Here is a 26,744-nt window from a genome sequence, read left to right on the forward strand (position 1 = left end):
ACAAATTGTATATATAATAAGGACATGCAGTTTTGGACAGAATGTGAGCGGATGAGACCTTGCCTTCCACTTTCAGCCAATAAGAAGAAATTCCTTCCCTACATTCCTCAGTTTGGGACCCTCTAAACCTTCCCAGCTAGAACCTTAAGATCTGACTGGTTCAACCAATGCCCTTGAGCTTTCTTTTTCCTAGACGTCTCCTAGTTCAGTTAAGTTCAGAGCCCAGGCAAGTACATTCTTAGCTCTATCGGTATTTGCTGAGCTGTTGTACACAGTGGCAAATGGGAGCCTTTTTGTGCATTTGCACTGAAAAACCCTATACCAGAGAATTGATAAAGGTGCTGGAGACGGTATGGCTGGTCTGAGTTTGTTAAGGCTTTCTGTTGTTCGTGTTGTTGCTGTTACTCAGTGACCAAACATTATTTTGCGCTTGTTTAGCAGTGAGTCAGCTCTGTTGTGTTGACGCTGAAATTTTGCTAATAAATATTCATGTATTCTGAATGTTGAATCTGCATAGAAAATGCCTTAATATAGAGAAATAATACGCAACTTTGAAAATGTGCCTCCTTGAGTGACCGTCAATAATCACGAAGTGTCCTTATTAACTGCTTATTAATGTAAAATGTAGTGCTCATGTTTGGATTAATGTAGTAGTAAGTTATATTAATGGTCATGTATTATTTGCTTTATTAATCATAGGCCTTAAATTAGCAAGGTCCCGGGCCTAGTTGCACGGCCTGATGTCAAGTTGCATTGCTTATACCAGTCACATAAAATGGCTGCTTAGAGAATTAGACTTGTAATTTTCCATAACGGTGACCAGATGCTTGTAGCTAAATTTCTTTCCCATGAGAGCTGCTTGCTAGAATATTTTGTACTAGCTATTGATACATTGTAGAACTTAGTGTGTGTAAAGGTGATGTTCCCAGTGTTAGAAATGGGTTTTTTGGTTGGCAGTCAGGTTGCCCTCTGTCCAAGCAAGAACCCTCACTCTAGTCAGGGTAAGTCACACACAATCCAAAATCAGCCTGTGCTCACCCTCCGGTAGCTTGGCACGAGCAGTCAGGCTTAACTTAGAAGGCAATGTGTAAAGCATTTGTGCAATAAATCATACAACACCATAGCATAACACCACAAAAATACACCACACAGTATTTAGAAAAATATATAATATTTATCTGGGTATCTTCAGGTCAAAACTATCAAAGTTGCAATACGAATTTGTAAAGATATCACTGAAAAGTGATAGAAAGTGTCTTAAGCCTTTAGAAAGTAAACAAAGTCTCTTTCAAACACAAAGTACCTGGTTTCTGGTGGAAAATCTCCTCAGAGGGCCACAGGAGAAGAGGTGCGTGGAAAACTGGTGTGTGCGTCGATTTCTCCTCAGCACACACGGACTTGCGTCGTTATTTTCCACGCGGGGAAGTCGGCGTCGTTTTCCGGCGCGCGGACAGTCTCTTTCTGTGGATCGCGGGGATTACCAGATGTCCTGGGTCTGTGCGTGGATTTTCCTGCTTGTTCTCCGGCTGCGCGTCGGTCTGCGGGGCTGTGCGTCAAAATTACGATCTCACGGCAGGCGTTGCGTCGATTTCTCCTCTAGACTTCGATCTGCGGGGCTGCGCGTTGAAATAACGATCTCACGGCAGGCGTCGCGTCGATTTCTCCTCTAGAGGTCGGGCGGCGTTGTCCATGCGAGGCCGTGCGTCGAATCTTCGATCGTCCCAAGAGCGTTGCGTCGATCAGCGTCGGAGTGCGGCGTTTTTCTCGCCGCGAAACAAGCTGTGCGTCGAAATGTTCGGCGCACGGAGCGTCCAAGTAAAAGAGAGAAGTCTTTTTGGTCCTGAGACTTCAAGGAACAGGAGGCAAGCTCTATCCAAGCCCTTGGAGAGCACTTTCACAGCCAGACAAGAGTTCAGCAAGGCAGCAGGGCAACAGCAAGGCAGCAGTCCTTTGTAGAAAGCAGACAGGTGAGTCCTTTGAGCAGCCAGGCAGTTCTTCTTGGCAGGATGTAGTTTCTGGTTCAGGTTTCTTCTCCAGCAAGTGTCTGATGAGGTAGGGCAGAGGCCCTGTTTTATACTAAGTTGTGCCTTTGAAGTGGGGGTGATTTCAAAGAGTCTCTAAGAAATGCACCAAGCCCCCTTTCAGCTCAATCCTGTCTGCCAGAGTCCCAGTAGGGGGTGTGGCAGTCCTTTGTGTGAGGGCAGGCCCTCCACCCTCCCAGCCCAGGAAGACCCATTCAAAATGCAGATGTATGCAAGTGAGGCTGAGTACCCTGTGTTTGGGGTGTGTCTGAGTGAATGCACAAGGAGCTGTCAACTAAACCTAGCCAGACGTGGATTGAAGGGCACAACAAGATTTTAGTGCAAAGAAATGCTCACTTTCTAAAAGTGGCATTTCTAGAATAGTAATATTAAATTCGACTTCACCAGTCAGCAGGATTTTATATTACCATTCTGGCCATACTAAATATGACCTTCCTGCTCCTTTCAGATCAGCAGCTGCTACCTCAACAATGTATGAGAGCAGCCCCAATGTTAGCCTATGAAGGGAGCAGGCCTCACAGTAGTGTGAAAACGAATTTAGGAGTTTTACACTACCAGGACATATAACCACACAAGTACATGTCCTGCCTTTTACCCACACAGCACCCTGCTCTAGGGGTTACCTAGGGCAACATTAGGGGTGACTTATGTATAGAAAAAGGGGAGTTCTAGGTTTGGCAAATACCTTTAAATGCCAAGTCGAAGTGGCAGTGAAACTGCACACACAGGCCTTGCAATGGCAGGCCTGAGACAAGGTTAAGGGGCTACTGAGGTGGGTGGCACAACCAGTGCTGCAGGCCCACTAGTAGCATTTAATCTACCTGCCCTAGGCACATGTAGTGCACTCTACCAGGGACTTACAAGTAAATTAAATAGTCAATCATGGATAAACCGATCAGTAGTACAATTTACACAGAGAGCATATGCACTTTAGCACTGGTTAGCAGTGGTAAAGTGCCCAGAGGTCAAAAGCCAACAACAACAGGTCAGAAAAAATAGGAGGAAGGAGGCAAAAAGTTTGGGGATGTCCCTGTCAAAAAGCCAGGTTCAACATGACCCCCTACCAGCCTAAAGCCAGGGGAGAACAATCACTATCCTGATGTACTTCCCTGTTTGAGGCGACAGAACAAGGACCCAGGCCCACAACAGCAGGGGCATGCTCCAGTTCTTCTCCTTCCTGACTCCAATTGGATCACTCTGTCCATACTCTCAGGGCCCACTAAGCCAACCCATGGGGAACCTTTCTTCTTACCTGCGGATCCCATCTGTGCAGCACCTAACCTTACTTTGCTCACAGATGTATCCCAGGAGCAGGATAGTACCACCATGACCAACACAGTGGTGTTGCCCACTCTACCCCCGGGTTGTGACACTTGTCCCCTCCCCAGGGATAACTCTGTCCACCCGGACAGCAAGCCACAGTGATTACTGACAGCTGCCAGGGATGAGAGCCAGGCCCCAGGCCTCTCAAAGCTCTCCAACCACTGTGGCTGTGGAGAGTGGGGGGCGGTAGCCCCAGGTGCTGGGCACCCTTTAACCACTCTCCCTTCCACCAGGTCAGGGATGACATCCTGAACCTGGTCCTCCCCTCTGGGGCTCTGTACCCTCCCTCCTGGAGCGGTACCCCCAGAGTCCAACATGGTCAGAGTGCTTACAGAAGTCGCCCTGTACCATTCCTCCACCAGTGCAGGGCTGTTAACCTGCAACTGGACCTCCAACCTGGGACCTGTACCTTCAGGTTGGACTAGGGCCCGGGGTGAGGCTTCCCTCCCCCTGCCCTCCCTTCTGGGGTCCAGCACCCTCCAACTAGGAGTGGCCTCCTCAGAAGACAACATGGTAGGGGCACTGTTATCAGTAGCCCCTCCCTCCAGGTCCAGGGGGACACCCTGAACCTGGTCTTCCAGCCCAGGGTCTGTAACCTCAGACTGGATCACTGCCTGGCAAACCAGGACTTCCTGGGGGGCACACCTACCCCCCACCAGGTCAGAGTTTAACCTGTGCACCTGACCATTTAACTCAGAGTCACCACCCTGAAGTTGACCAATTGCCTGGCACGCCAGGACTTCCTGGAGGGCACACTGACCCTCCACCAGGTCAGAGTTTAACCTCTGGACCTGGTTCTCCAACCTAGGGTCACCACCCTGAGGTTGGGCAACTGCCTGGCACGCCAGGGCTTTCTGGGGGGCACACCTACCCCCCACCAGGTCAGAGTTTAACCTCTGAACCCGGTTATCCAACTCAGAGTCAGCACCCTGAGGTTGGACAACTGCCTGGTACACCAGGACTTCCAGGGAGGCACACCTACCTCCCACCAGGTCAGAGTTTAACCTCTGAGCCTGGTGCCCCAACCCAGGGTCACCACCCTGAGGTTGGGCAATTGCCTGGCACGCCAGGACTTTCTGGGGGGCACACCTACCCCCCACCAGGTCAGAGTTTAACCTCTGAACCTGGTCATCCAACCCAGAGTCAACACCCTGAGGTTGGACAATTGCCTGGCACAGCAGGACTTCTTGGGAGGCACACCTACCTCCCACCAGGTCAGAGTTTAACCTCTGAACCTGGGTATCCAACCCAGAGTCACCACCCTGAGGTTGGCCAACTGCCTGGCACACCAGGACTTTCTGGGAGGCACGCCTACCTCCCACCAGGTCAGAGGTTAACCTCTGAACCTGGTTCTCCAACCCAGGGTCACCACCCTGAGGTTGAACAATTGCCTGGCACGCCAGGACTTTCTGGGGGGCACACCTACCCCCCACCAGGTCAGAGTTTAACCTCTGAACCCGGTTATCCAACCCAGAGTCAGCACTCTGAGGTTGGACCCCTGCCTGGTCACCAGGCCTTTCTGGGGGGCACACCTACCCCCCAACAGGTCAGAGTTTATCCCCTGAACCTGGTTAGCCAATCCAGAGTCACCACCCTGAAGTTGAACCATTGCCTGGTAGGCCAGGACTTCCAGGGAGGCACACCTACCTCCCACAAGGTCAGAGTTTAACCTCTGAGCCTGGTTCCCCCACCCAGGGTCACCACCCTGAGGTTGGGCAATTGCCTGGCACGCCAGGACTTTCTGGGGGGCACACCTACCCCCCACCAGGTCAGAGTTTAACCTCTGAACCTGGTCATCCAACCCAGAGTCAACACCCTGAGGTTGGACAATTGCCTGGCATGCCAGGACTTCCTGGGGGGCACTCTCACCCCCCATACGGGACACACCGTCCCCAAGGGACACACAAGAGTCTGGGTGGCGCAGGTCTCCCGACCTCTGCCCATCCGGCAGAGTCTGGGTTTCCCCCAAACCAGAAACGGTTTCACCTGGGTCATTCCTGGGGGGCTCTGCTCTCAGAGCTGTCCCCTGACTCTCAAGGTCCTCCACTGGGGTCTGCAACCCCCTCTCAACCCTATGTCTGGACTTCTGCACCCCCTCACTAGGAGGGGTACTGCCAGACACCAGAACTGTTGGGATGCTGGCTACAGTCACCCCCCCAAGTTCTTCTGACACTGCGGGGCTTCCCTCAAAAGGTGGCCCTACGGTACAGGCTAGGCTTCCCTCCTGGTGTTCCCTCATGGAACCCTCTAGGACCTGGGACCTACCTGGGACACTACAATCCTTTCCCACCACACTCGGTTGGGAACCACCTAGACCACTCCCTTCAGGAGCACCCCCAAATGCCTCTTCAGACTCTCTGGTACTCACCCAGAAGTCTGCCTCCATTGTAAGTTCCCTGGGGTCAGAGAACTCACACTCCACCTGGTGTTGGCGTAGCTCTGGAAAATAAGGACCAGACATATGCTCTCCAGCAATTACATCACACTGCCCTTCACATGTATTAACCACAGTACCCTTCACCCAACCACCCAGTAACTCAACCTTGGAAAAGCACTCTACTTCACCCTCCTGAGACTGGTGAGACAGTATCTGTCTGTCCCTGACACTCAACCCATACTCTTCTGGGATGTCTCTACACTCTATATCCAGGACGTCCACCAGGGGGGAACCCTTTTCTCTGTCACTCTCTGCTAGAGTCAGTAAAGTGTCCCTCCCCCCAATAGGAATATGACTCCCTGGCCCAGTTCCCCAATCCTTCTCAGGGACCCTGTGCATAACGGGAACTACCTCATACCCTTGAACCGCCTGGGGTGTGTCAACTCCCTTCTTCAAGTTGGGCACCACATCTCTGGGCTTGTGCCCTTCTTCAGCAGTACTGGATGCAAGATTTTTGCTGCCACCATCTGAACTGGACTCAGCCCTTCCGGCCTCCAGTTTCAGCTCTTTACAGCTCAGCTCTTGAGCTGCAATCTTTTCTTCTTCCAGGGCTAAGAGACTTGCTGCCTTAGCCCTTTCAAGCTGCTCATCTAGCTTTTCCATGCACCGCTGTAGAGCTAGGAGCCCTTCATCTCCCACTAGTTCTCTTTCCTCATCTGAGTAGTCTTCCTCCTCGTGTGAGTAGTCCTCCTCCTCATCTGAGGGGTACTTAGTCATTTGGTTTCTTGCTGCCTCTCTCTCTGCCCATCTTTCTTCCCCCCACACTATGTAGGCATGTAGCATCTCCACCTTAGTAGATCTCCTTGCTACAGGAAGGCCCCATTTTCAGCAAAGCTTCCTTAGGTCAGCCTTAGTGAGGTGGTCAGTAGGCACAAAGAATGAGTAGGTAAGCAATCTCATTGCTGACAAAGTCTTACTGGCAAGAACCAAAATCCAAAGTCCAAAATATCAATAGTATATCCAGGAGGACATCAGAGAACCAAAAGCGAAAAAGATGAAAAATCAAGTTGACCTTCAACTGTGGGTAGGTAGTGAAATACTTAGCTACTGTATGTCACTGCACAAACACAAGTCCTATCCTCACCGCTGATCACCAATGTTAGAAATGGGGTTTTTGGTTGGCAGTCAGGTTGCCCTTTGTCCAAGCAAGAACCCTCACTCTAGTCAGGGTAAGTCACACACAATCCAAAATCAGCCTGTGCTCACCCTCCGGTAGCTTGGCACGAGCAGTCAGGCTTAACTTAGAAGGCAATGTGTAAAGCATTTGTGCAATAAATCATACAACACCATAGCATAACACCACAAAAATACACCACACAGTATTTAGAAAAATATATAATATTTATCTGGGTATCTTCAGGTCAAAACGATCAAAGTTGCAATACGAATTTGTAAAGATATCACTGAAAAGTGATAGAAAGTGTCTTAAGTCTTTAGAAAGTAAACAAAGTCTCTTTCAAACACAAAGTACCTGGTTTCTGGTGGAAAATCTCCTCAGAGGGCCACAGGAGAAGAGGTGCGTGGAAAACTGGTGTGTGCATCGATTTCTCCTCAGCACACACGGACTTGCGTCGTTATTTTCCACGCGGGGAAGTCGGCGTCGTTTTCCGGCGCGCGGACAGTCTCTTTCTGTGGTTCGCGGGGATTACCAGATGTCCCGGGTCTGTGCGTGGATTTTCCTGCTTGTTCTCCGGCTGCGCGTCGAAATTACGATCTCACGGCAGGCGTCGCGTCGATTTCTCCTCTAGACTTCGATCTGCGGGGCTGCGCGTTGAAATTACGATCTCACGGCAGGCGTCGCGTTGATTTCTCCTCTAGAGGTCGGGCGGCGTTGTCCTTGCGAGGCCGTGCGTCGAATCTTCGATCGTCCCAAGAGCGTCGCGTCGATCAGCGTCGGAGTGCGGCGTTTTTCTCGCCGCGAAACAAGCTGTGCGTCGAAATTTTCGGCGCATGGAGCGTCCAAGTAAAAGAGAGAAGTCTTTTTGGTCCTGAGACTTCAAGGAACAGGAGGCAAGCTCTATCCAAGCCCTTGGAGAGCACTTTCACAGCCAGACAAGAGTTCAGCAAGGCAGCAGGGCAACAGCAAGGCAGCAGTCCTTTGTAGAAAGCAGACAGGTGAGTCCTTTGAGCAGCCAGGCAGTTCTTCTTGGCAGGATGTAGTTTCTGGTTCAGGTTTCTTCTCCAGCAAGTGTCTGATGAGGTAGGGCAGAGGCCCTGTTTTATACTAAGTTGTGCCTTTGAAGTGGGGGTGATTTCAAAGAGTCTCTAAGAAATGCACCAAGCCCCCTTTCAGCTCAATCCTGTCTGCCAGAGTCCCAGTAGGGGGTGTGGCAGTCCTTTGTGGGAGGGCAGGCCCTCCACCCTCCCAGCCCAGGAAGACCCATTCAAAATGCAGATGTATGCAAGTGAGGCTGAGTACCCTGTGTTTGGGGTGTGTCTGAGTGAATGCACAAGGAGTTGTCAACTAAACCTAGCCAGACGTGGATTGAAGGGCACAACAAGATTTTAGTGCAAAGAAATGCTCACTTTCTAAAAGTGGCATTTCTAGAATAGTAATATTAAATTCGACTTCACCAGTCAGCAGGATTTTATATTACCATTCTGGCCATACTAAATATGACCTTCCTGCTCCTTTCAGATCAGCAGCTGCTACCTCAACAATGTATGAGAGCAGCCCCAATGTTAGCCTATGAAGGGAGCAGGCCTCACAGTAGTGTGAAAACGAATTTAGGAGTTTTACACTACCAGGACATATAACCACAAAAGTACATGTCCTGCCTTTTACCCACACAGCACCCTGCTCTAGGGGTTACCTAGGGCAACATTAGGGGTGACTTATGTATAGAAAAAGGGGAGTTCTAGGTTTGGCAAATACCTTTAAATGCCAAGTCGAAGTGGCAGTGAAACTGCACACACAGGCCTTGCAATGGCAGGCCTGAGACAAGGTTAAGGGGCTACTGAGGTGGGTGGCACAACCAGTGCTGCAGGCCCACTAGTAGCATTTAATCTACCTGCCCTAGGTACATGTAGTGCACTCTACCAGGGACTTACAAGTAAATTAAATAGTCAATCATGGATAAACCGATCAGTAGTACAATTTACACAGAGAGCATATGCACTTTAGCACTGGTTAGCAGTGGTAAAGTGCCCAGAGGTCAAAAGCCAACAAAAACAGGTCAGAAAAAATAGGAGGAAGGAGGCAAAACGTTTGGGGATGTCCCTGTCAAAAAGCCAGGTCCAACACCCAGGAACTAACAATGGATGCAATGACTGGATTATAAGGCAGAAGAGGAGCCAATGATCGACATGTGAAAGACAGTTTAGTCATATCTTAGATTTGAGGTTCTACTTTAATTGGACTACATGTAAACATACGATTCTTTGACCAATAGCAATGTGGAAAGAAATTTTAGGGAATCTAACTTAGCCAGACCATACCAAGAGCAGACAATTATATTCTTTCCAAACCGTACAGAGAGATAAGCCCTACTTTTTCCTAACCATCCAGAGAGGAGACTCGCTTAATTTTTCCTAACTTTGTTGCTGAGAAGCGACATTCTGATTATGTCCGGGCCTCAGACATTTATATCTTGAACTTTATTGCTGAGTCCCGATGTCTTGCTGACCAAACAGATGTCCAATTGACGAAGACTGTCACAGCTTGCTGAACCATACTGCGGAAAAGTATAAGTCTATGTTACTGATTGCCATGTCTATTTGCTTTTGTCTTTAGGTACCAACCGCTAATTTTGATAGAACCATAGTTAGATGTTTTCCACATTGTTTTGCATGAAGCCCAAACATGCCATTCTAATCAGAAGGTTAGTTAGGAGACTCACTGAAGAAGCTTGCTAAATATTAACGACAGGTGATGTTTTTTCTTTGCTGAATCTAAATGTATGCTATTTCTATTGCGCAGTTATTCTTGCTATTGATTTGTACTGCAACTCTGGAATGTGTAGTGATCTACGCATTGATCAAATTGAGATTCCTTAGAAGATTCGGTCAACAAGTATTGTTCCTGTATGTATATCATTTGATTTTGAGACTAAGTTACGTGATATTAGCATTGTTAAGATAGGGAATTAATACACAATCTAACTTTTACATAAAAGCGTGGCTGTTTATGGCCAAAGGGCTCATGCTGTGTGGAAATGACTGACTCCCAAGATTATTGATGCTATTGATTGGTAAAGTTATTGATTGTTATTGAAACTGAATTTTATGGTGGGAACTACTCTAAGCGCAGTCAAAAGGTCCATCAAACCTCTAACGCCTCCCCTTATAAATTAATGAGAAGAAACAGTTGTCAAATACCTACTCGACATTCATGTTTTTCTGCTGCTCATTATGTAGTGGTGCAATGATTTCTTTCTGCAAGTCCAAACTTTCTATCTCACTCAAATGTGGGATCCTGCAAAGAGCAAAGCTCTTTTGGCTTCCCCTAAAGGTGTCAAACCTGGGATATGGGGTGTGAGATTTGTGATCATATTATGCTATTAGTGCTCCTAAACAGTCCTCGACTTCTGGAAAGCAACACAGATAATAAATAGTATCACATACATAAATGTGGAACGACTAGCAACATGTAATTTGTATCTATTGTAAGTCACATGTATCAATCACGTCCAAGCTGGAAGGAATTCTGAGGTTGTAATTCACTCAAAATGAAAACGTTTGAAACTACAAGCATTTTTTTTAAGATCCCCTAATCTGTTGTTAGAGGTAGTGATTTAACGCATTGGGTGCCTAGGACGTAACGGTTACGTCCTCGGTTGCACCGCTTGCGTGCCGAAGGCGTAACCATTACATCCTGCACCTGACCCACGGGGAGCGCTAGTGCTTTCCCTGTGGGCCTCCCACCCCCCCCCCCTGGGCAGGGATGGAAGGGGATTCACTCACCCTTCCAGTCTAGTTTTCAGAAATGTCTGGGTTTGCTAGGTTTCCCTAGATGGCTGCCAATCCCAGGACCAAAAACGCAGATTGCCCCCTGCAAAACAGGTAGTTTTGTACTTGATCATTTTGTTGTGTCCACGTAGTGTTTTGGGGCATTTCCTGTCACGAGTACTAGGCCTACCCACACAAGTGAGGTACCATTTTTATATGGAGACTTGGGGGAAAGTTGGGTAGAAGGAAGTATGTGGCTTCCCACAGATTTCAGAACTTTCCATCACCGAAATGTGAGGAAAAAGTGTTTTTTTGGCCAAAATTTGAGGTTTGCAGAGGATTCTGGGTAATAGAACCTGGTGGGAGCCCCACAAGTCACCTCATTCTGAATCCCTCTAGGTGTATAGTTTTAAAAAATGTATAGGATTGCTAGTTTTCCCTAGATGCCGGCTGAGCTAGAGGCCAAAATCCACAGCTAGGCACTTTGCAAAAAACAGGTCAGTATTCTTTGTGAAAATGTCATGTGTCCACGTTGTGTTTGGGGACATTTCCCAAAGCAGGCGCTGGGTCCACCCACACAAGTGACATACCATTTTTATCGGGAGACCTGAGCAAACGCTGGGTAGAAGGAAATTTGTGGCTTCCCTCAGATTCCAGATTTTTCCATCACCGAAATGTGACGAAAAAGTGGTTTTTTTGCCAAATTTTGAGTTGTGGAAAGGATTCTGGGTAACAGAACCTGGTGAGAGCCCCACAAGTCACCCAATTCTGAATTCCCCTAGGTGTATAGTTTTAGAAAATGTATAGTTTTGCTAGGTTTCCCTGGGTGCCGGCTGAGCTAGAGGCCAAAATCCACAGCTAGGCAGTTTACAAAAAACACTTCAAATTTCAATGTAAAAATGTGATGTGCCCATGTTGCGTTTCCTGTCGCAGGCATTAGTCCTACCCACATAAGTGAGGTACCATTTTTATCGGGAGACTTGGGGGAACAATGAATAGAAGAACAAGTGAAATTGCCCATTGTCTTTCTCTACATTTTTCCTTCCAAATGTAAGACAGTGTGTAAAAAAGACGTCTGTTTGAGAAATGCCCTGTAATTACATGGTAGTATGGGGACCCCTGAATTCAGAGATGTGCAAATAACCACTGCTTCTCAACACCTTAGCTTGTGCCCATTTTGGAAATACAAAGGTTCCCTTGATACCTATTTTTACCAATAAATTGCTGTATACCCAGTATACAATGAAAACCCATTGCAAGGTACAGCTCATTTATTGGCTCTGGGTACCAAGGGTTCTGGATGAACCTACAAGCCCTATATAGTCCCGCAACCAGGCGAGTCCAGCATACGTAATGGTATATTGCTTTTGAAAATTTGACATCACAGGAAAAAGTTGCAGAGTAAAACGTGGAGAGAAATGGCAATTTTTTTACCTCAATTTCAATATTATTTTTTTTAGCTGTTATTTTCTGTAGGAAAACCTTGTAGGATCTGCACAAATGACCCCTTGCTGAATTCAGAATTTTGTCTACTTTTCAGAAATGTTTAGCTGTCCAGGATCTAGCATTGGTTTTACACCTATTTCTGTCACTAACTGGAAGGAGGCTGAAGGCACAAAAATAGTAAAAATGGAGTATGTGTCAGTAAATTGCCAACATTCTGTTGAAAAATGTGGTTTTCTAATTCAAGTCTGCCTGTTCCTGAAAGCTGGGAAGATAGTGATTTTAGCACTTCAAACCCTTTGTTGATGCCATTTTCAGGGGGGAAAAACACAAGTTTTCTCATTTTTTACAAAAGAAAAAACTTTTTGCTGTATTTTGGCTAATTTCTTGGTCTCCTCCAGGGGACCCCACAAACTTTGGGTACCTCTAGAATCCCTAGGATACTGGAAAAAAAAGGACGCAAATTTGGTATGGGTAGCTTATGTGGACAAATAGTTGCGAGGGCCTAAGCGCGAACTGCCCCAAATAGCCAAAAAAAGGCCTGACACCTGAGGGGAAAAAGGCCTGGCAGAGAAGGGGTTAAAAGACCAAAATGTAATTTAATGGTTGCAGACCAAATGTTCACTAATGATTTAAACTATTTTAGTCGTTTGCCCACCTCCATAATTAATTTGTTCATAACGATGTCTAGGACCACTTTGTAAAAGCCACCAACAAATCCAAAATTTCAACAGCAGCCAGGGCTGTATTACTCACAGGGCGTACTTTCCCTGTTTCTTCTACAGCATACCTTTCAAAAGGTGTGCTGGGTGCAAACAGGGACAGTGTGCCCTCTTATAATGAATGTGATGTCCTCGGGGCAGCTGCAAACTCACGCTGCCCTGAGAGCAGCACATTCAGTGAAATACGAACCGGCTGCTTCAAAGCCACTCAGTGTTTCTTTGTGCAGACGACAACTTGCCTGCACTTTACAAGGGGTCAAAGACCCCCCTGGAAATACCTCTGGATGCCACATATGAAGCATCCCCGACTTAGAGCTAACCTTTAACTCACTAGTAAACAACATTACCAAAATGTCCATTAGCATTTTGTAAACCATCCTGCGAGCCTTCATTTACTGTTCACAGAGGACAGATTTATCATTGTCCTAGTAACAACCTCTTCACGCATCAGTACCCGCAATAACTTTACGGCCTGCCTAACCAACAGCATACAAAGATCACATCGCTCATGTACTCAAGTCGCTTCATTAGCTACTGGTTAAGTAGAAGGTTGAGTTCAAGATTGTTCGCCTAGCCCATACGTCCCTGCGCAGTGGCGCGCCATTGTACCCTGCCAACTGACTGCTTCAATACCACCTAACAAGAGGCTTCACATCAGACTCATCAGCGTTGTTTCTTGTTGCTCTCCGGAAAACAGTATATGGGAGGGTTTCTGCACTGTCATTGCTTAGCCTTTTGGAGCTCCTTAACTTGATGCAACCCCTCGAGCTATACTTCAAAAAGAGTAGTAGATGCCCAAAGATTCAATGTCTTTCGCCAAGCACAGAGACTTGAACGAGAATAACGATTCTGTTTGTTGTTCCCCCTCCTGCTTTAAAGTTTCATTTCAGAGGACACATCTGGATGACTGCAGTGGCTGCCGGCTTGTAGTTACTGCAGGGGGTGGAGGACGAGGTACAATGATAATAATAAAAAAATAAAAAAACTCACTTACCTGCAGGCATCTTCCTCTTCTCACGGCGTCCTCTTCTCTCGTTATGGCAGCTCCAAAGCGGCAGCAGGGACCAGGAAACATCACTAACAAATCCTGATGCTGCATTCATGCAGGTAAACAGCATGGAAGCAGTATCAGGATTGGTAGGAGTGGGGTCTCTCAGCGCTCACAAAAGCGCTGGAGGCCTTTGGTTTCTCTAACCCTGAGTTAGCGATGTTTGAAGTGCACATGTCTGGCTAGCTGTCGCAAGACGGCTGGCCAAAGGGACATGCGCACTTTAAACAAGAGAACAGCTCGCTACTGCCACTCAGCAATTGCCCCGCCCCAACCTGACACTTGATTCAGGAGGAGGTGCTGAAAAATAAAATGGTAATATAGAAAATTTATTACCGTTTTATTTTTCAGTTCTGGGGCATTTTGGGGGGCATTTTTGTAGCGGGGCAATGCTCCTCCACTCACGTAGAGTGGCCACCCATGAATGAGTGTATCTATTTCTGGGGGACAAATCCAGATTGTGTTCAGTTCTGGATGTTAGCACAGAAAGACTCGCCACACAGAACCAAATGAAAAAAACAATAGGCTTGGAAAAGAGAGATGCTTTCATGTTTGAGTGGGTAGACTGAGGGATCCTTAGCCCATGCATCCTCCGAGAGTGTTCTGAATAAGGAGCACACAGTGCTCTAATAGGCACATACATGTTTTACTCTAGGTTCACTTCATATCGTTTGGAAACTAACTCTATGTCCTTTATCCAACATATTAAAAATATTACGCTGTAAAATGCATCATTAGACATTGTTTTTAAAAACAAAAAAAAAGGGGCACCCCCTTTCAGCCCAATCAACATGAGAGGCCTGCACTCACTATGTATTGTGGGCCTTCTAATAAATAATGTATACAGGGCTACTTTCAGCTCCCAGCTCAAAGACGAAGGCTCCATTTTCAGAATAAATGGAGATTAGAGCTAGTTTAGGGAAAGCTAACAAGCAGTGGTGGCTGGGTTGGTCCCGTACTCATGTATATAGTGTCACTAACAGGCCGGTCCGGCAACAATTGCCTCTTACAAGGGGTACAATTGCGATTAGCAATATGATGCTGGATAGCTACCGTCAGTCACACTGATATCTGTGAACCTGGAAAGTAGATGGCAGGTAGGAGTGAGGAAATATGAAACATACGTCTTGGAAAATGACAGGAGGACATGTTAAACTGAAAAACCATATTGATTAAATTGCCAGTAAAAGCTATGACATTTTAGCCAATCGCTAGGGAAATTGTACGGAAAAATACACAATTTGCCACCATTTATTGCCCAGTTTTTTGGTGAGTGAACTCTCCAAGCACCCTTAGGAAAGATCAGGTTTGTATGTGTTAGAAATGGGGTTTTTGGTTGGCATCAGGTTGCCCTCTGTCCAAGCAAGAACCCTCACTCTAGTCAGGGTAAGTCACACACAATCCAAAATCAGCCTGTGCTCACCCTCCGGTAGCTTGGCACGAGCAGTCAGGCTTAACTTAGAAGGCAATGTGTAAAGCATTTGTGCAATAAATCATACAACACCATAGCATAACACCACAAAAATACACCACACAGTGTTTAGAAAAATATATAATATTTATCTGGGTATCTTCAGGTCAAAACGATCAAAGTTGCAATATGAATTTGTAAAGATATCACTGAAAAGTGATATAAAGTGTCTTAAGTCTTTAGAAAGTAAACAGAGTCTCTTTCAAACACAAAGTACCTGGTTTCTGGTGGAAAATCTCCTCAGAGGGCCACAAAGGAAGAGGTGCGTGGAAAAAGGGTGTTTGCGTCGATTTCTCCCCAGCACACACGGACTTGCGTCGTTATTTTCCACGCGGGGAAGTCGGACGTCGTTTTCCGGCGCGCGGACAGTCTCTTTCTGTGGGTCGCGGGGATTACCAGATGTCCCGGGTCTGTGCGTGGATTTTCCTGCTTGTTTTCCGGCTGCGCGTCGTTCTGCGGGGCTGCGCGTCGAAGTTTCGATCTCACGGCAGGCGTCGCGTCGATTTCTCCCGGGAAGTCGGGCGGCGTTGTCCTTGCGAGGCCGTGCGTCAAAGTTTCGGTCGTCCCGAAGGCGTCGCGTTGATTAGCGTCGGTGTGCGGCGTTTTTCTTGCCGCGGAACAAGCTGTGCGTCGAAAAGTTCAGCACACGGAGCGTTCAAGAGGAAGAGAGAAGTCTTTTTGGTCCTGAGACTTCAAGGAACAGGAGGCAAGCTCTATCCAAGCCCTTGGAGAGCACTTTCACAGCCAGACAAGAGTTCAGCAAGGCAGCAGGGCAACAGCAAGGCAGCAGTCCTTTGTAGAAAGCAGACAGGTGAGTCCTTTGAGCAGCCAGGCAGTTCTTCTTGGCAGGATGTAGTTTCTGGTTCAGGTTTCTTCTCCAGCAAGTGTCTGATGAGGTAGGGCAGAGGCCCTGTTTTATACCCAAATGTGCCTTTGAAGTGGGGGAGACTTCAAAGAGTGGCTAAGAAGTGCACCAGGTCCCCTTTCAGTCAAAATGAGCCCACAGGTGCCCTCCCCTGCCCCCCCTGCCCACCCCAGGAGGACACCCAAGGATGGAGGGACCCACCCCAGGGACATTCAGGTAAGTTCAGGTAAGTATTATTTTTTATATTTTTTTACTTTTTTTTGGGTGGCATAGGGGGGCCTTATTTGTGCCCCCCTACATGCCACTATGCCCAATGACCATGCCCAGGGGACACAAGTCCCCTGGGCATGGCCATTGGGCAAGGGGGCATGACTCCTGTCTTAACTAAGACAGGAGTCATGAAATGGCGTCTGGGCGTCGTAAAAAAATGGCGCAAATCGGGTTGAGGCGATTTTTTTTGCCTCAACCTGACTTGCCCCATTTTAAGACGCCCTAACGTCATTTTTTCCCAACGCCGGCGCTGCCTGGTCTACGTGGTTTTTTTCCACGCAAACCAGGCAGAGCCGGTCTGCTTGCGCCGGCTAACGCCCTTCCATAAATACGGCGCCCGCATGGCGCTTCAGAATGGCGTTAGACGGCGCTAAATTTTTTGACGCTAAACTGCGTTAGCGCAGTTTAGCGTCAAAAAGTATAAATATGGGCCAATTGTATTTTGCAAATTTGCGCCGTTTTTGCGTCAAAAAATGACGCAAATGCGGCGCTAAGAAAGTATAAATATGAGCCTTAATGATCATACTACAAAATTGTGTATGGACTTTTTGGAGGCAGTGCTGAAGATAAAAAAATATTGTCGATTCCTATGAGGTCTGGAAGGAAGGCCAGTCACCAATGTCTGAGGGCTCTGATGGTGAAATCTTACATCAATTGTAGAAATTCCTATCCTAACATTCAGGCAGACACAGGGTGAGAAAATAGCGTTTATTATTGTAGTCCAATCTCCACTTTGCAAAGGCAGCGGGGCACAGCTCACGTTTGTGACATACTTAATTGCTGGAAAATGTATGTAGAAACAGTGGTCCTGTAATAATTTTGAGAGTGGGGTATTGCTATCAATGTTATATCACTGAAGTGATAGGGACTGCAAAAATTGGAAGCATTTCACAGAGAACAAGTATAGCAAATGAGCGATGCCCATTCAGCAGGAGAAAAGTGAAGGTGAGGTATCTAACCAGGAGGGCATTTTGGAGTACACTATTGCAAATATAATACTGAAGCTTGGTGTAGTAGCACGCTGTGATTTACAAACAGCACATTTTCCATTGACATGGCCACAAACTTTACACTGACATGCAGTTTTAGTGATGGGAATATGCAGCACACAAATGCTAACGTGTGGAAGCCTGCTTTTAGACAATATTTATAATTTTCACATCACCAAGTAAAGAGTCTTGATTTGCTTTGATCCTATCAAAATCTTTAGGCCTCATTTAGAACAAACTAGTGCATTGATCATAATGCACCAGTTTGCTTGCGCCGTCCGGCGCCCCCATAAAGACACCATGTTAGCACTGTATTTACAATACAGCGCACCATGGCTCTCGTTAGCACAGTTGCATCAGAATTTCTGATGAAGTGGTGGCACTTTGCTGCACTACCATCAAAAAATGTTGATGCTAGTCCAGCAAAGCTTGGGGTGGCCCATTCAAAACAGCCTGGCATCACTTTAACGCCTGCCTTGAGCAGGTGTTAAAAATGACGCTAGAATGACGCAGTGAAATCTTGCAGATTTCACTGCGTCATTCCTATGGGCCTCCTAGAGGGGGAATGCCTCCCTTGCATACGTTATACCTGAAGCAACTGTTTGACTCATTTTGAAATCTCACAACAAAATAACCCCTGAAGGAATATTTATCAACACTTTTGATTGCTTTTAGACAGTGGTACCGTTGATATCCACTAACTATTTTGCTTACGACAAATAATTAAATATAATGCTGTTATATTTTGACGAGGGGTACTTAATTTTATAGTTAATGCTAAAGTGTAATCAAGTATGCATACCTCTTAAAACATACGCCAAGAAGGGTCGTATGATATTATTTCAGTAGTGAATTACTTGAATTGCATGGAACTAAAACCACAAAACTCAAAAATTAAATTATTTTAAGCAAGTCAAGTCCTTAAAGCTACAGCACCAATCGGCACCAAATTTAAACTGCCAGAAATAGGAAATGCTAAAGGGAAAAGCAGAATATATATATCTATATATATATATCTATATATATATCTCTATATATATATCTATATATATATATATATAGATATATATATAGAGATATATATATAGATATATATATATATGTATATATATATATATATATATATATATATATATATATATATATATATATACACACACATATAACTTAAAGAACCAAAGGTTATAGGGTCGTTTTAGTTAGGCTCACATTTTAAACTTACAAAACCATAGAAATTCACCAGGTATATTTACAGTTAACCCAAGTAACTATGACTCGTGCCCTAAGGTAACTATAACTCACACCCTTGGTACCTTTCCTGTAACCTTTGTTTTATTAAGTGACTTTCTATGTTTTTTTTTAAATCTATGTCCTAACTATAATGTCACTGTAACTTTTTTTTTTTTTTTCTGTGAATTTCTATGTTTTTTTAACCTATATTAATTTTCATTACTATATGTTAATCCAACCATTGCCGCACAATGCCTTCGGCCATGCGCACAGCAGTGGTTGGCAACAGGGTCTGGCCTGCGGCCAGGTCCTGAGGCAAACCCTCTATAAGCACCCCCTCTTGCCCTGTGCAAGGCCTTCACCCATACGCAGTGGATGTTGCCTGCAAGACTTGGCCTGCGGCCAGACTCTGCGGACAACCCACCTATCCACCCAACCCCATGCTGTGTACGGCCCTTTGGCCGTGCATGGTGGGAGTTGCCTGCAGCCTCTCTGGGTGTGAGAACAGGGAGAGGGCATATCTGGGGGTGAGAGTGGCTGTGAGAGTGTCTGTCTGGATGTGAGAGTGTGTACATCAGTGCTTTGGTGGGTGCATCAGTGTGTGTGGGTCTGTGAGTGGGTGCATTAGGGTGTCAGTGGGTCTGTGAGTGGGTGTGTGAGAGTCTGAGTGGGTCTATGAGTGGGTGCATAACTATCTGAGTGGGTCTGTGAATGGGTGCATGAGGGACTGAATGGAGGTATGAGTGAGTGTATGAGGGTCTGAGTGGGTCTATGAGTGGGTGCATGAGTGCTGAGTGGGTCTGTGAGTGGCTGCTTAAACGTCTGAGTGGGTGGGTGAGTGGGAGAAAGGTTGAAAAAGAAAGAGAGAGATAAAGAGTTTTTAGGCTTTGATATATGATATACTTAGAATGAGAAGTTTCTGGACAAATTGAAAAGAAAAATGTATTTGTCATTTAAAAAGAGTAAGATCACCTTTCTGCATGAGTCTTAAACATTTGTAGTTAAAAAAGAAAAAAAGGAAAGAAGTGAGTCTAGGTGGACTCTCTCTGTGACCTTCACAATGAGCTATTCTTTTTTTTTTTTTTTTTTTTTTGTAGACCTTTAAAGGCTATCTGGGACCGCGGTGGAGCCCTCAAGGAAACGGGCATCCTATCAATATTTAGTATTTGCTCCAGGGAGGTGGTGATCTCCGGGCCCCCCTGCACATTCTTTGTTAGTTTCCCTGGAGGGGTGGTGGCCCCCAGGGCTGCAACGGGGCTCGAGTGGCCCCCCTGCACCCAATTTCTATAATCCCCCAGGGGTGGGGAGCCAGGGCCACGGGGGGCACCCACCCACAGCACATATTTAATTAACAGCCCCTAGGAGGTGGTGGTCCCCGGGGCTGTGGGGAATGCTGTGGGGCCTCCCCCACATATTAAAGGCATTTTTCCCCAGGTGTGGTGGTCCCCAGGGTGCAGGGGGGCACGCAGCCCCCTGCACATATTTAATGAATTGCCCGCGGGAGGTGGTGCTCCTGAGGGCTGTAGGGGACGCTGATGGGCCTCCCCCAGGTAATTTAAATAAAGCCCTGGTTTGGTGGTAGTCCTTTGTTTCACGGGTGGGGATTGGATGCCACCCCTCATTAGAACTGCACATTGCCCCCTGGACTTGTCCGACCTGGAGGCTTTAAAGAAATGAAGCGCAGGAGCCCATCCTTCATTTTATTTTATTTTCACCGGACTCACGGATACTCTGTGAATCTCTGCAAGATTTTGGTTGTTTTGGTCTTGTTTTACTGAGATAAATATTGGCTATTTTTCTAAACTGATCTGGGGTACTTTTTGCAGTGTTTTCACTGTGTTACTGTGTGTCTTTACAAATACTTCACACATTGCCTCTGAGATAAGCGTGACTGCTCGTGCCAAGCCACCACGGGTTGAACAGGGATTATCTTAGCTGTGTGACTCCCTTACCCTGACTAGAGTGAAGGTCCCTACTTGGACCCTGTGCAAACCACTGCCTACTAGGGACCCCATTTCTAACATGCAGCATGGCTATTAAAACATAGTGCATTGGTGCAGTTGCTGCATCATTTTGTAGGCATGCTCATACACGTATACAAAATTAAATGGGTTTTTTTCCTTTTTATTGATCGATCTGAGATGGACTGGTAAATAAAAAAGGAGTGCAAAAACTTTGTTTTCAAAAGCAGCGTGAGAGTGCTTAAATATGTTTTTTGTATTTTAAAAGGATGACTGGGTTAAGGGAGCAGTTGGAAAGAGGGTATTAGGGAGAAGCTCAAAAGCAGGTGGGGAAAAAGTAACATAAGTGAAAGAAACAATGTTGGCACACAGAAACAAAAGATCACAACATGAGCGTGTGTGGGGATAGAAGCTCATGGGCAAGTGAGGGAGAGTAACCTATAGGGAGGAGAAGAGCACATGGGAAGATAGCTGGAAAAAACATGCACTCTCATGGAGTGCTCAAATAAAATGCAAAAGGTAGTTTCCTAAAAGCAAGAAGTGGAAGTATAGAAGCCCGCCAGTCAAAGAGATCATAAAGAGGATATGCTCCATGGGAGGGTCAAACACAAAATTGACACCCTGAGACATCACTAAGTAGCAGACAAAAGAAAGTGACAGTAAATCCAACCAATGGTAAGCAATGGATGGGCTGCAACCCTTGTATGTTCTTGTTAAGTCCACAACAGTCTTTCACAACTAAATAGCTTATGTTGTCCAGTAGGCTTGACCTAAATAGAAGACATGAGCTTAAGGAACCTAGAGGTGTGGCTTTAGTATTGTCAGTTAGAACTTTTGGGTAACATCATGACAGTGTGCGCACTGAGAGCACCACACGAAAGATAGCCGAGCCCATCCTTTCCTGCAGCTTGGCTTTAATCTCTGAGGCTGAAGATTCTTTTTTTCCAGTTGTCTTTGATGCAACCAAAACCATTGTTTCGAAATGTGTGGATGCTCACGGCACCCACCATTGCAAAATTCTTCTGATGGTGAACGGTGACTTTATGAATCCTAGTCCAGTGAGAACTACAAGAATAACCAGCAATTATGCATTTTACTGGCATAGAGAGGAATGTTGCCTATAAAAACTTTTTAGTCCAGGGTGTTGGCCTTTGCCTTCATTTGTCACAATACAAACGTTTAAAAATAGATACTAAGCCGATACAAAAGCGATAATTATGTATCACGTACAAGTTCTTCTGGTTTTTGAAAGGTGTGGGTTACTAGAGGGCATTCAAGTGACAGTCAACATCAAGAAACTTAACTTTGTGCATTCCGGATAGAGCATGTTCCCTCCCAAACTCCACATCATAAGCAGGAAGCCGCCCCAAAAATCATCTCTAATACAACTTTTTCTATTGTCTCATCCTCTAAATATGTGAATATCATGGAGATACTTATTGGTCTTTTTATTATTTTAAGGATGTTGGATCTTCCGTTTAACACCCTCCATCAGAATAGACCAGACACACAAACAGATGATGATGGTGGAGGAGGTGATCCATCAGTGGCACCCCCTGAGCGAGAGGTGGAGCAGAAGGCGAGGCCAGGTATGTACTGGTGTCATTTTTTGTTTTGTCTCATGTGGTTTGTCTCAAGTGGGTAATCTACCTTTCATGCAGTACGCAAGATGGCAGAACGTTACATGAAGTGTGAGTGGTAATTACGGGGTTGGGGAAAATGCGACCAATTATGAGTTGAACTTTAAGGGTCCACTAAGAAATAAGGAGTTAGTGTTGGAAGCAGTCATTCCAGGTCCGATTCCCTTCTAGCCCATTCCCCCCGAATTTTCACAGAGAGATTTTGGATCTCTATGTGAAAGAGATTCACAGTAGCCCTGGAGAACTCATAACTCTGATGTGTATGGCAACTGCTTTTACTGAACTATTCGGAATTAAGAGGCCACTCGTTATGATGGCTGACGAGGCATAGCCATGCAAGTGACCAAAGACACAGGATTCTCTATTGCCACCGACAACAAGTGTGCATGATACAGTAGATTATTTGGCACATGGACAGTATGAAACGGATTCATTGTGTAGTTTTGTCCTTAAACCTACATTTACCGCGGGCGGGAAATGGCTTCATTTATGCATGTATTCATAAAATGATGTCAAGCAGCAAAAATGTATTCACTACTGTCTAATTCTACACTACAACTACAATACATTAGGCAGTAGTAAACTCCAGGCAAAGGGGTTAGGAGTGAGTGGGCAAAGTCGTTGCGTCATTAAGAGATTGTAAATCCCCACAAATTCATGGGCCTGTGTGCGTTCGCAACCTCCAATCTGACCTTTTCCTACCCCGGAAATGGTTGAGATTTGCTGCAGCAAAGCAATGGAGTAATTTATTTTCAGAAGTGTGATGGAACACCCTCAAGCTTCTAGGGGTGTCAGAAAGGGGTTTCTTCAAATGGAAAATGTTTCCTCAGTGGAGTTAAAACAATTTAAAAAAATGTTCTTTGCCATTCTTCAAAGCGTAATTTTTTGCATTTACAATTAAACACTGGGGAAATTGCAACTCGTAAAAATGTTACAAGACATTGCTGGTAGTACGACTAGAAACCTACGACTGGCGTAGCTCTATAACCTACGATCGGCGCAGCTCTATAGCAAATCTATAGAGCTGCGCCAGTCGTAGGTTTCTAGTCGTACTAGTAGTGTGAATAAGAAAGAGTAGTAAATCGACGCCTGTTTGCTACATCATGACTACAGATTTACTACTGTTCTTGTGACGACTCCATGTTGTGGAAATTGGTATAAGTGGTCAAAACACAAAGGGTAAACTTAATGACAGATGGCATTGTAAATTACTCATTAGTTAATGCATGTCTACGGATCTGTTGTTCTGATGACAAGGTGTCCACATGGATTCGAGCACTACTGGGTCACTATTATGCAATATAATATCTACCACAATGTTTGGTGGTATGCAAGCATTCAATATCATGCATCATTAGTTTTGCAAATCCATGTGCAAGCTCTTTAACATTTTACAAAAGCACAGCAATACCCTTTTCTATGGAATTCGGCACAGAGGCTATGCCACAGGTCTGCATCGAAGAAACCATGGCCATCCCCTACACCATAGGGGTTTCATGTTAAGTAAAATTAATATTTAAAATGCAGCATTTGGCACCAAAGTCTTCCTTTGGCAAGAAGGCTAATTAATGGTGTCAAGCCAGTTGTGGTCAATTGCTTAGAAGAACTGTGCTTTGTAGCACAGTGGAAGTGTACCTGATTGCTAATGTTTCTAATGGGAATGAGAATTTAGTTTCTCAGTTGAGATGCCTACACAGAAAATGCTCAGTCGCCCTGTGAAACAGGACCGAACTGTGGAATAGAAAGAACTTTAATTGAGTTAGTTGTAGTAAGCATGACCTTATTTGGAAACTCAACTTGCTGAATGGTGGGCCTCTGTAATGTACTGTACAGTGCACAAGTCATTTTGACTTGGAGCCTGGTTCCGTTAATGGCTTACTCCGTCACAAATGTGACGAATATCCCATCTGCGGTATTAAAAAGTGCATTAGATCCAATGGCACTTGTAATACAATGTACACCATATCCGTCTTGTTTGTAATGGAGTAACCCATCCACCAAAACCCTAAATCATGCCCCTAATCTTAAATTGAGGAGCTGACAGAAACTGATCCAGAAAGGTGTAGAAGATGTGATGCGTTCCTTTATCATGTCTCTAATAAAAAGTTGGTAAGCAGTGATCCGTATGCAGTTATAACGGTGGATAGGGAGAGTAGATAATTTTAGCAACTACAGTAATATGAACCTCAAAAAAGGACCTCAGAAATTACTCAGAATGTATGAGATGGTTCTACTCAGATGTAGTACGAGTTCTATGGTTACGATTCAGACCTTCTTCCTCGATTGATTAGTGACAAAAGCATTGTATTCCATCTGTTAAAAAGTATCTTATGTTCGCTTAGACACTAGGTCCTATGTGAGGCCTGTATTACTGTTGTGCCTAAAATTATGGAAAAAGTGGTATGTTACATAGCATTGGTATTGGTCCTGTGTTGTTACAAAACTCCACTCACCCCCTCCAAGGTTGAATTGGGTACAGACAATAGCCACATTTCAAGCAGGAGCCCATGAAGCACTCCGAATTGAAACCCTATGAGGAAAAGTAAGGAAATGCACAACATTTTGCAGAACCCTTCGATGGCAAAAGCAAAAAAAAGAAACAGTATTGACTTGAGGTGTGTAACTAAGATAAGAAACTGAGCAAAATCATAAATATTGTTAATGGTGAAATCAGGTGGGGGTCTGGCTGCAGATTATGAGCTTATTTTGAGTGTAAGTCCAAGACTGGATGCCACACAGTGTACACATCCCTATACAGAAAGAAAAATGCTGAATCCTGGAGAAGGATTTGGCTGCTTGTGAGGGGCTTTGTTTTTTAAATAGTGGGCCCCAGAAAATCGAAAATACATTTTGGGCATAAAAGAACACCACTGCCGAAGTGAGCTCGTGAAAAGCAGTAAGTACAAAATCACAAGTGCATGGATGGTATGTTCCAACTGGTCAGCCACACAATCTGCTGTTGCCTCATACGCTCCCAGAAAAAATGCTGTTAAGCTTTCAAAATGGGAACTTCCAGAGTAACAGCCAATCTCTTCTCATTATCTTGCATAGACTGAGTAATTGGAGGAGCAAAATGATTTGCATGAACTAACCCTTAACAAATAAGAGTGCATGTCATCCCAGAGTGCATATCACAAAGCCCTACTTAAGCCCTAGTATTACCTACCCCCTGTCCAACCTTAGGGTACTGTGAGCCTCGAGACGAAACACTCAGTCCTCCTTGTCAGACTCAATATTGCTTCCATCTTTACCACTACATTTGCATTGTGTCACTTTATCACTGATTCACGAGCAGCCTCTAGAGGTACTCTCAAGCTCAGTTTTTGTCAAACCAATAGGCAGTGCTGGGGAGGAAAATTCTCACTGATGCTGTAGTGGAATGTTAAATGAAGGAGGGAATGTGCCTCCTTAGTAAGCCAACGTATGTGTGCAAAAAGACAAACAACCTCAACTCAATGTGTTTTTTTTAAATTAAGCTCTCATTTACAATAAACCGTCCTCTGACATGAGAAGAAATGTCAGTGGTGCATCAGTCCTCTGTTTTGTCTTATCCCCAGGCTCCAGTTCATCTCGTGAAAAGAGAGACACCGGCGGTGAGACCGACAGTGGCACAACACTTACACTTGGACAGGTAATTCTCAAGCTCGCGCACGCTCTCACACAAGCTTGCTTCTTGCTGTTCTCATTGATAGTGTGGAATGAGCACCTGAAACATGAATTTTTTTCAGCTAGGAATACTTACCTTGTGATGATGTAGATCATTGCATCACCTTCCAGCTACATGCTGACTTCTTTATAACTCCTTTGATCTAACTCTGTAGAATGTTGTGGGAAAAATAACCAAAACATTGAGCTGTTTGTAAGAATGCCATTGAAGGGAAGGTATTCCTTGGATTGGGTTGGTAAACTTGTACAACTGGGAAAACAAGCAAAGACTTCAGATTGCATAAAAAGAAAATATTCTGTTGCATAGCGTTGAAAACCCTATTCTATGCTGCTCATTCTCCAGCTGTTCTATGTGCAGACCGGTACCATTTGCATCATTGCATCACTATGTTTGCTGCTGTACATGCTGTGCCTGTTCTGCATGTGTATATGTGAGTAAGAAGTTTCATTGCTTCTGTGCGTGCACAAAATATGCATTGCTCAAGAATGCTATCTATGTTCTGTCTGGGAGCAGTTTTTAATTTGAGCCGCTGGTCGCAGGGGACCACTGGCTCTTATTTTTGGGAACTGACACTTATTTCTCCTTTTCAGACATTTCCTGAGAGCAAGAGAGGGAAAGCACACAAAGCAAAAAGACAGAGGAAGATAGAAAATCTGTCAACAAGTTAGAAAGAAGAAACCTGTTAGAGCGAGCTAACAGGGCAGGGAGTGCCTGGTTGCGTGTTAAAAAGGCTTGAGGTGGAGTCAGGC

At 45.4% G+C, this 26,744-nt stretch overlaps 1 protein-coding gene across 1 annotated transcript in view; it reads left to right on the forward strand.

Annotated features, from left to right (window-relative positions):
• Positions 1–26,744, forward strand: part of ABCA12 (ATP binding cassette subfamily A member 12) — a 507,999-nt gene that overhangs the window by 146,252 nt on the left and 335,003 nt on the right. Inside the window, exons 4-5 of the mRNA XM_069225635.1 lie at positions 22,150–22,277; positions 25,886–25,959. Coding sequence (XP_069081736.1) covers positions 22,150–22,277; positions 25,886–25,959 — 202 coding nt within the window. The remainder of the gene's footprint in view (positions 1–22,149; positions 22,278–25,885; positions 25,960–26,744) is intronic.

This window comes from Pleurodeles waltl, chromosome 3_1 (assembly GCF_031143425.1).
Source record: "Pleurodeles waltl isolate 20211129_DDA chromosome 3_1, aPleWal1.hap1.20221129, whole genome shotgun sequence".
Taxonomy (NCBI): Eukaryota; Metazoa; Chordata; class Amphibia; order Caudata; family Salamandridae; genus Pleurodeles; species Pleurodeles waltl.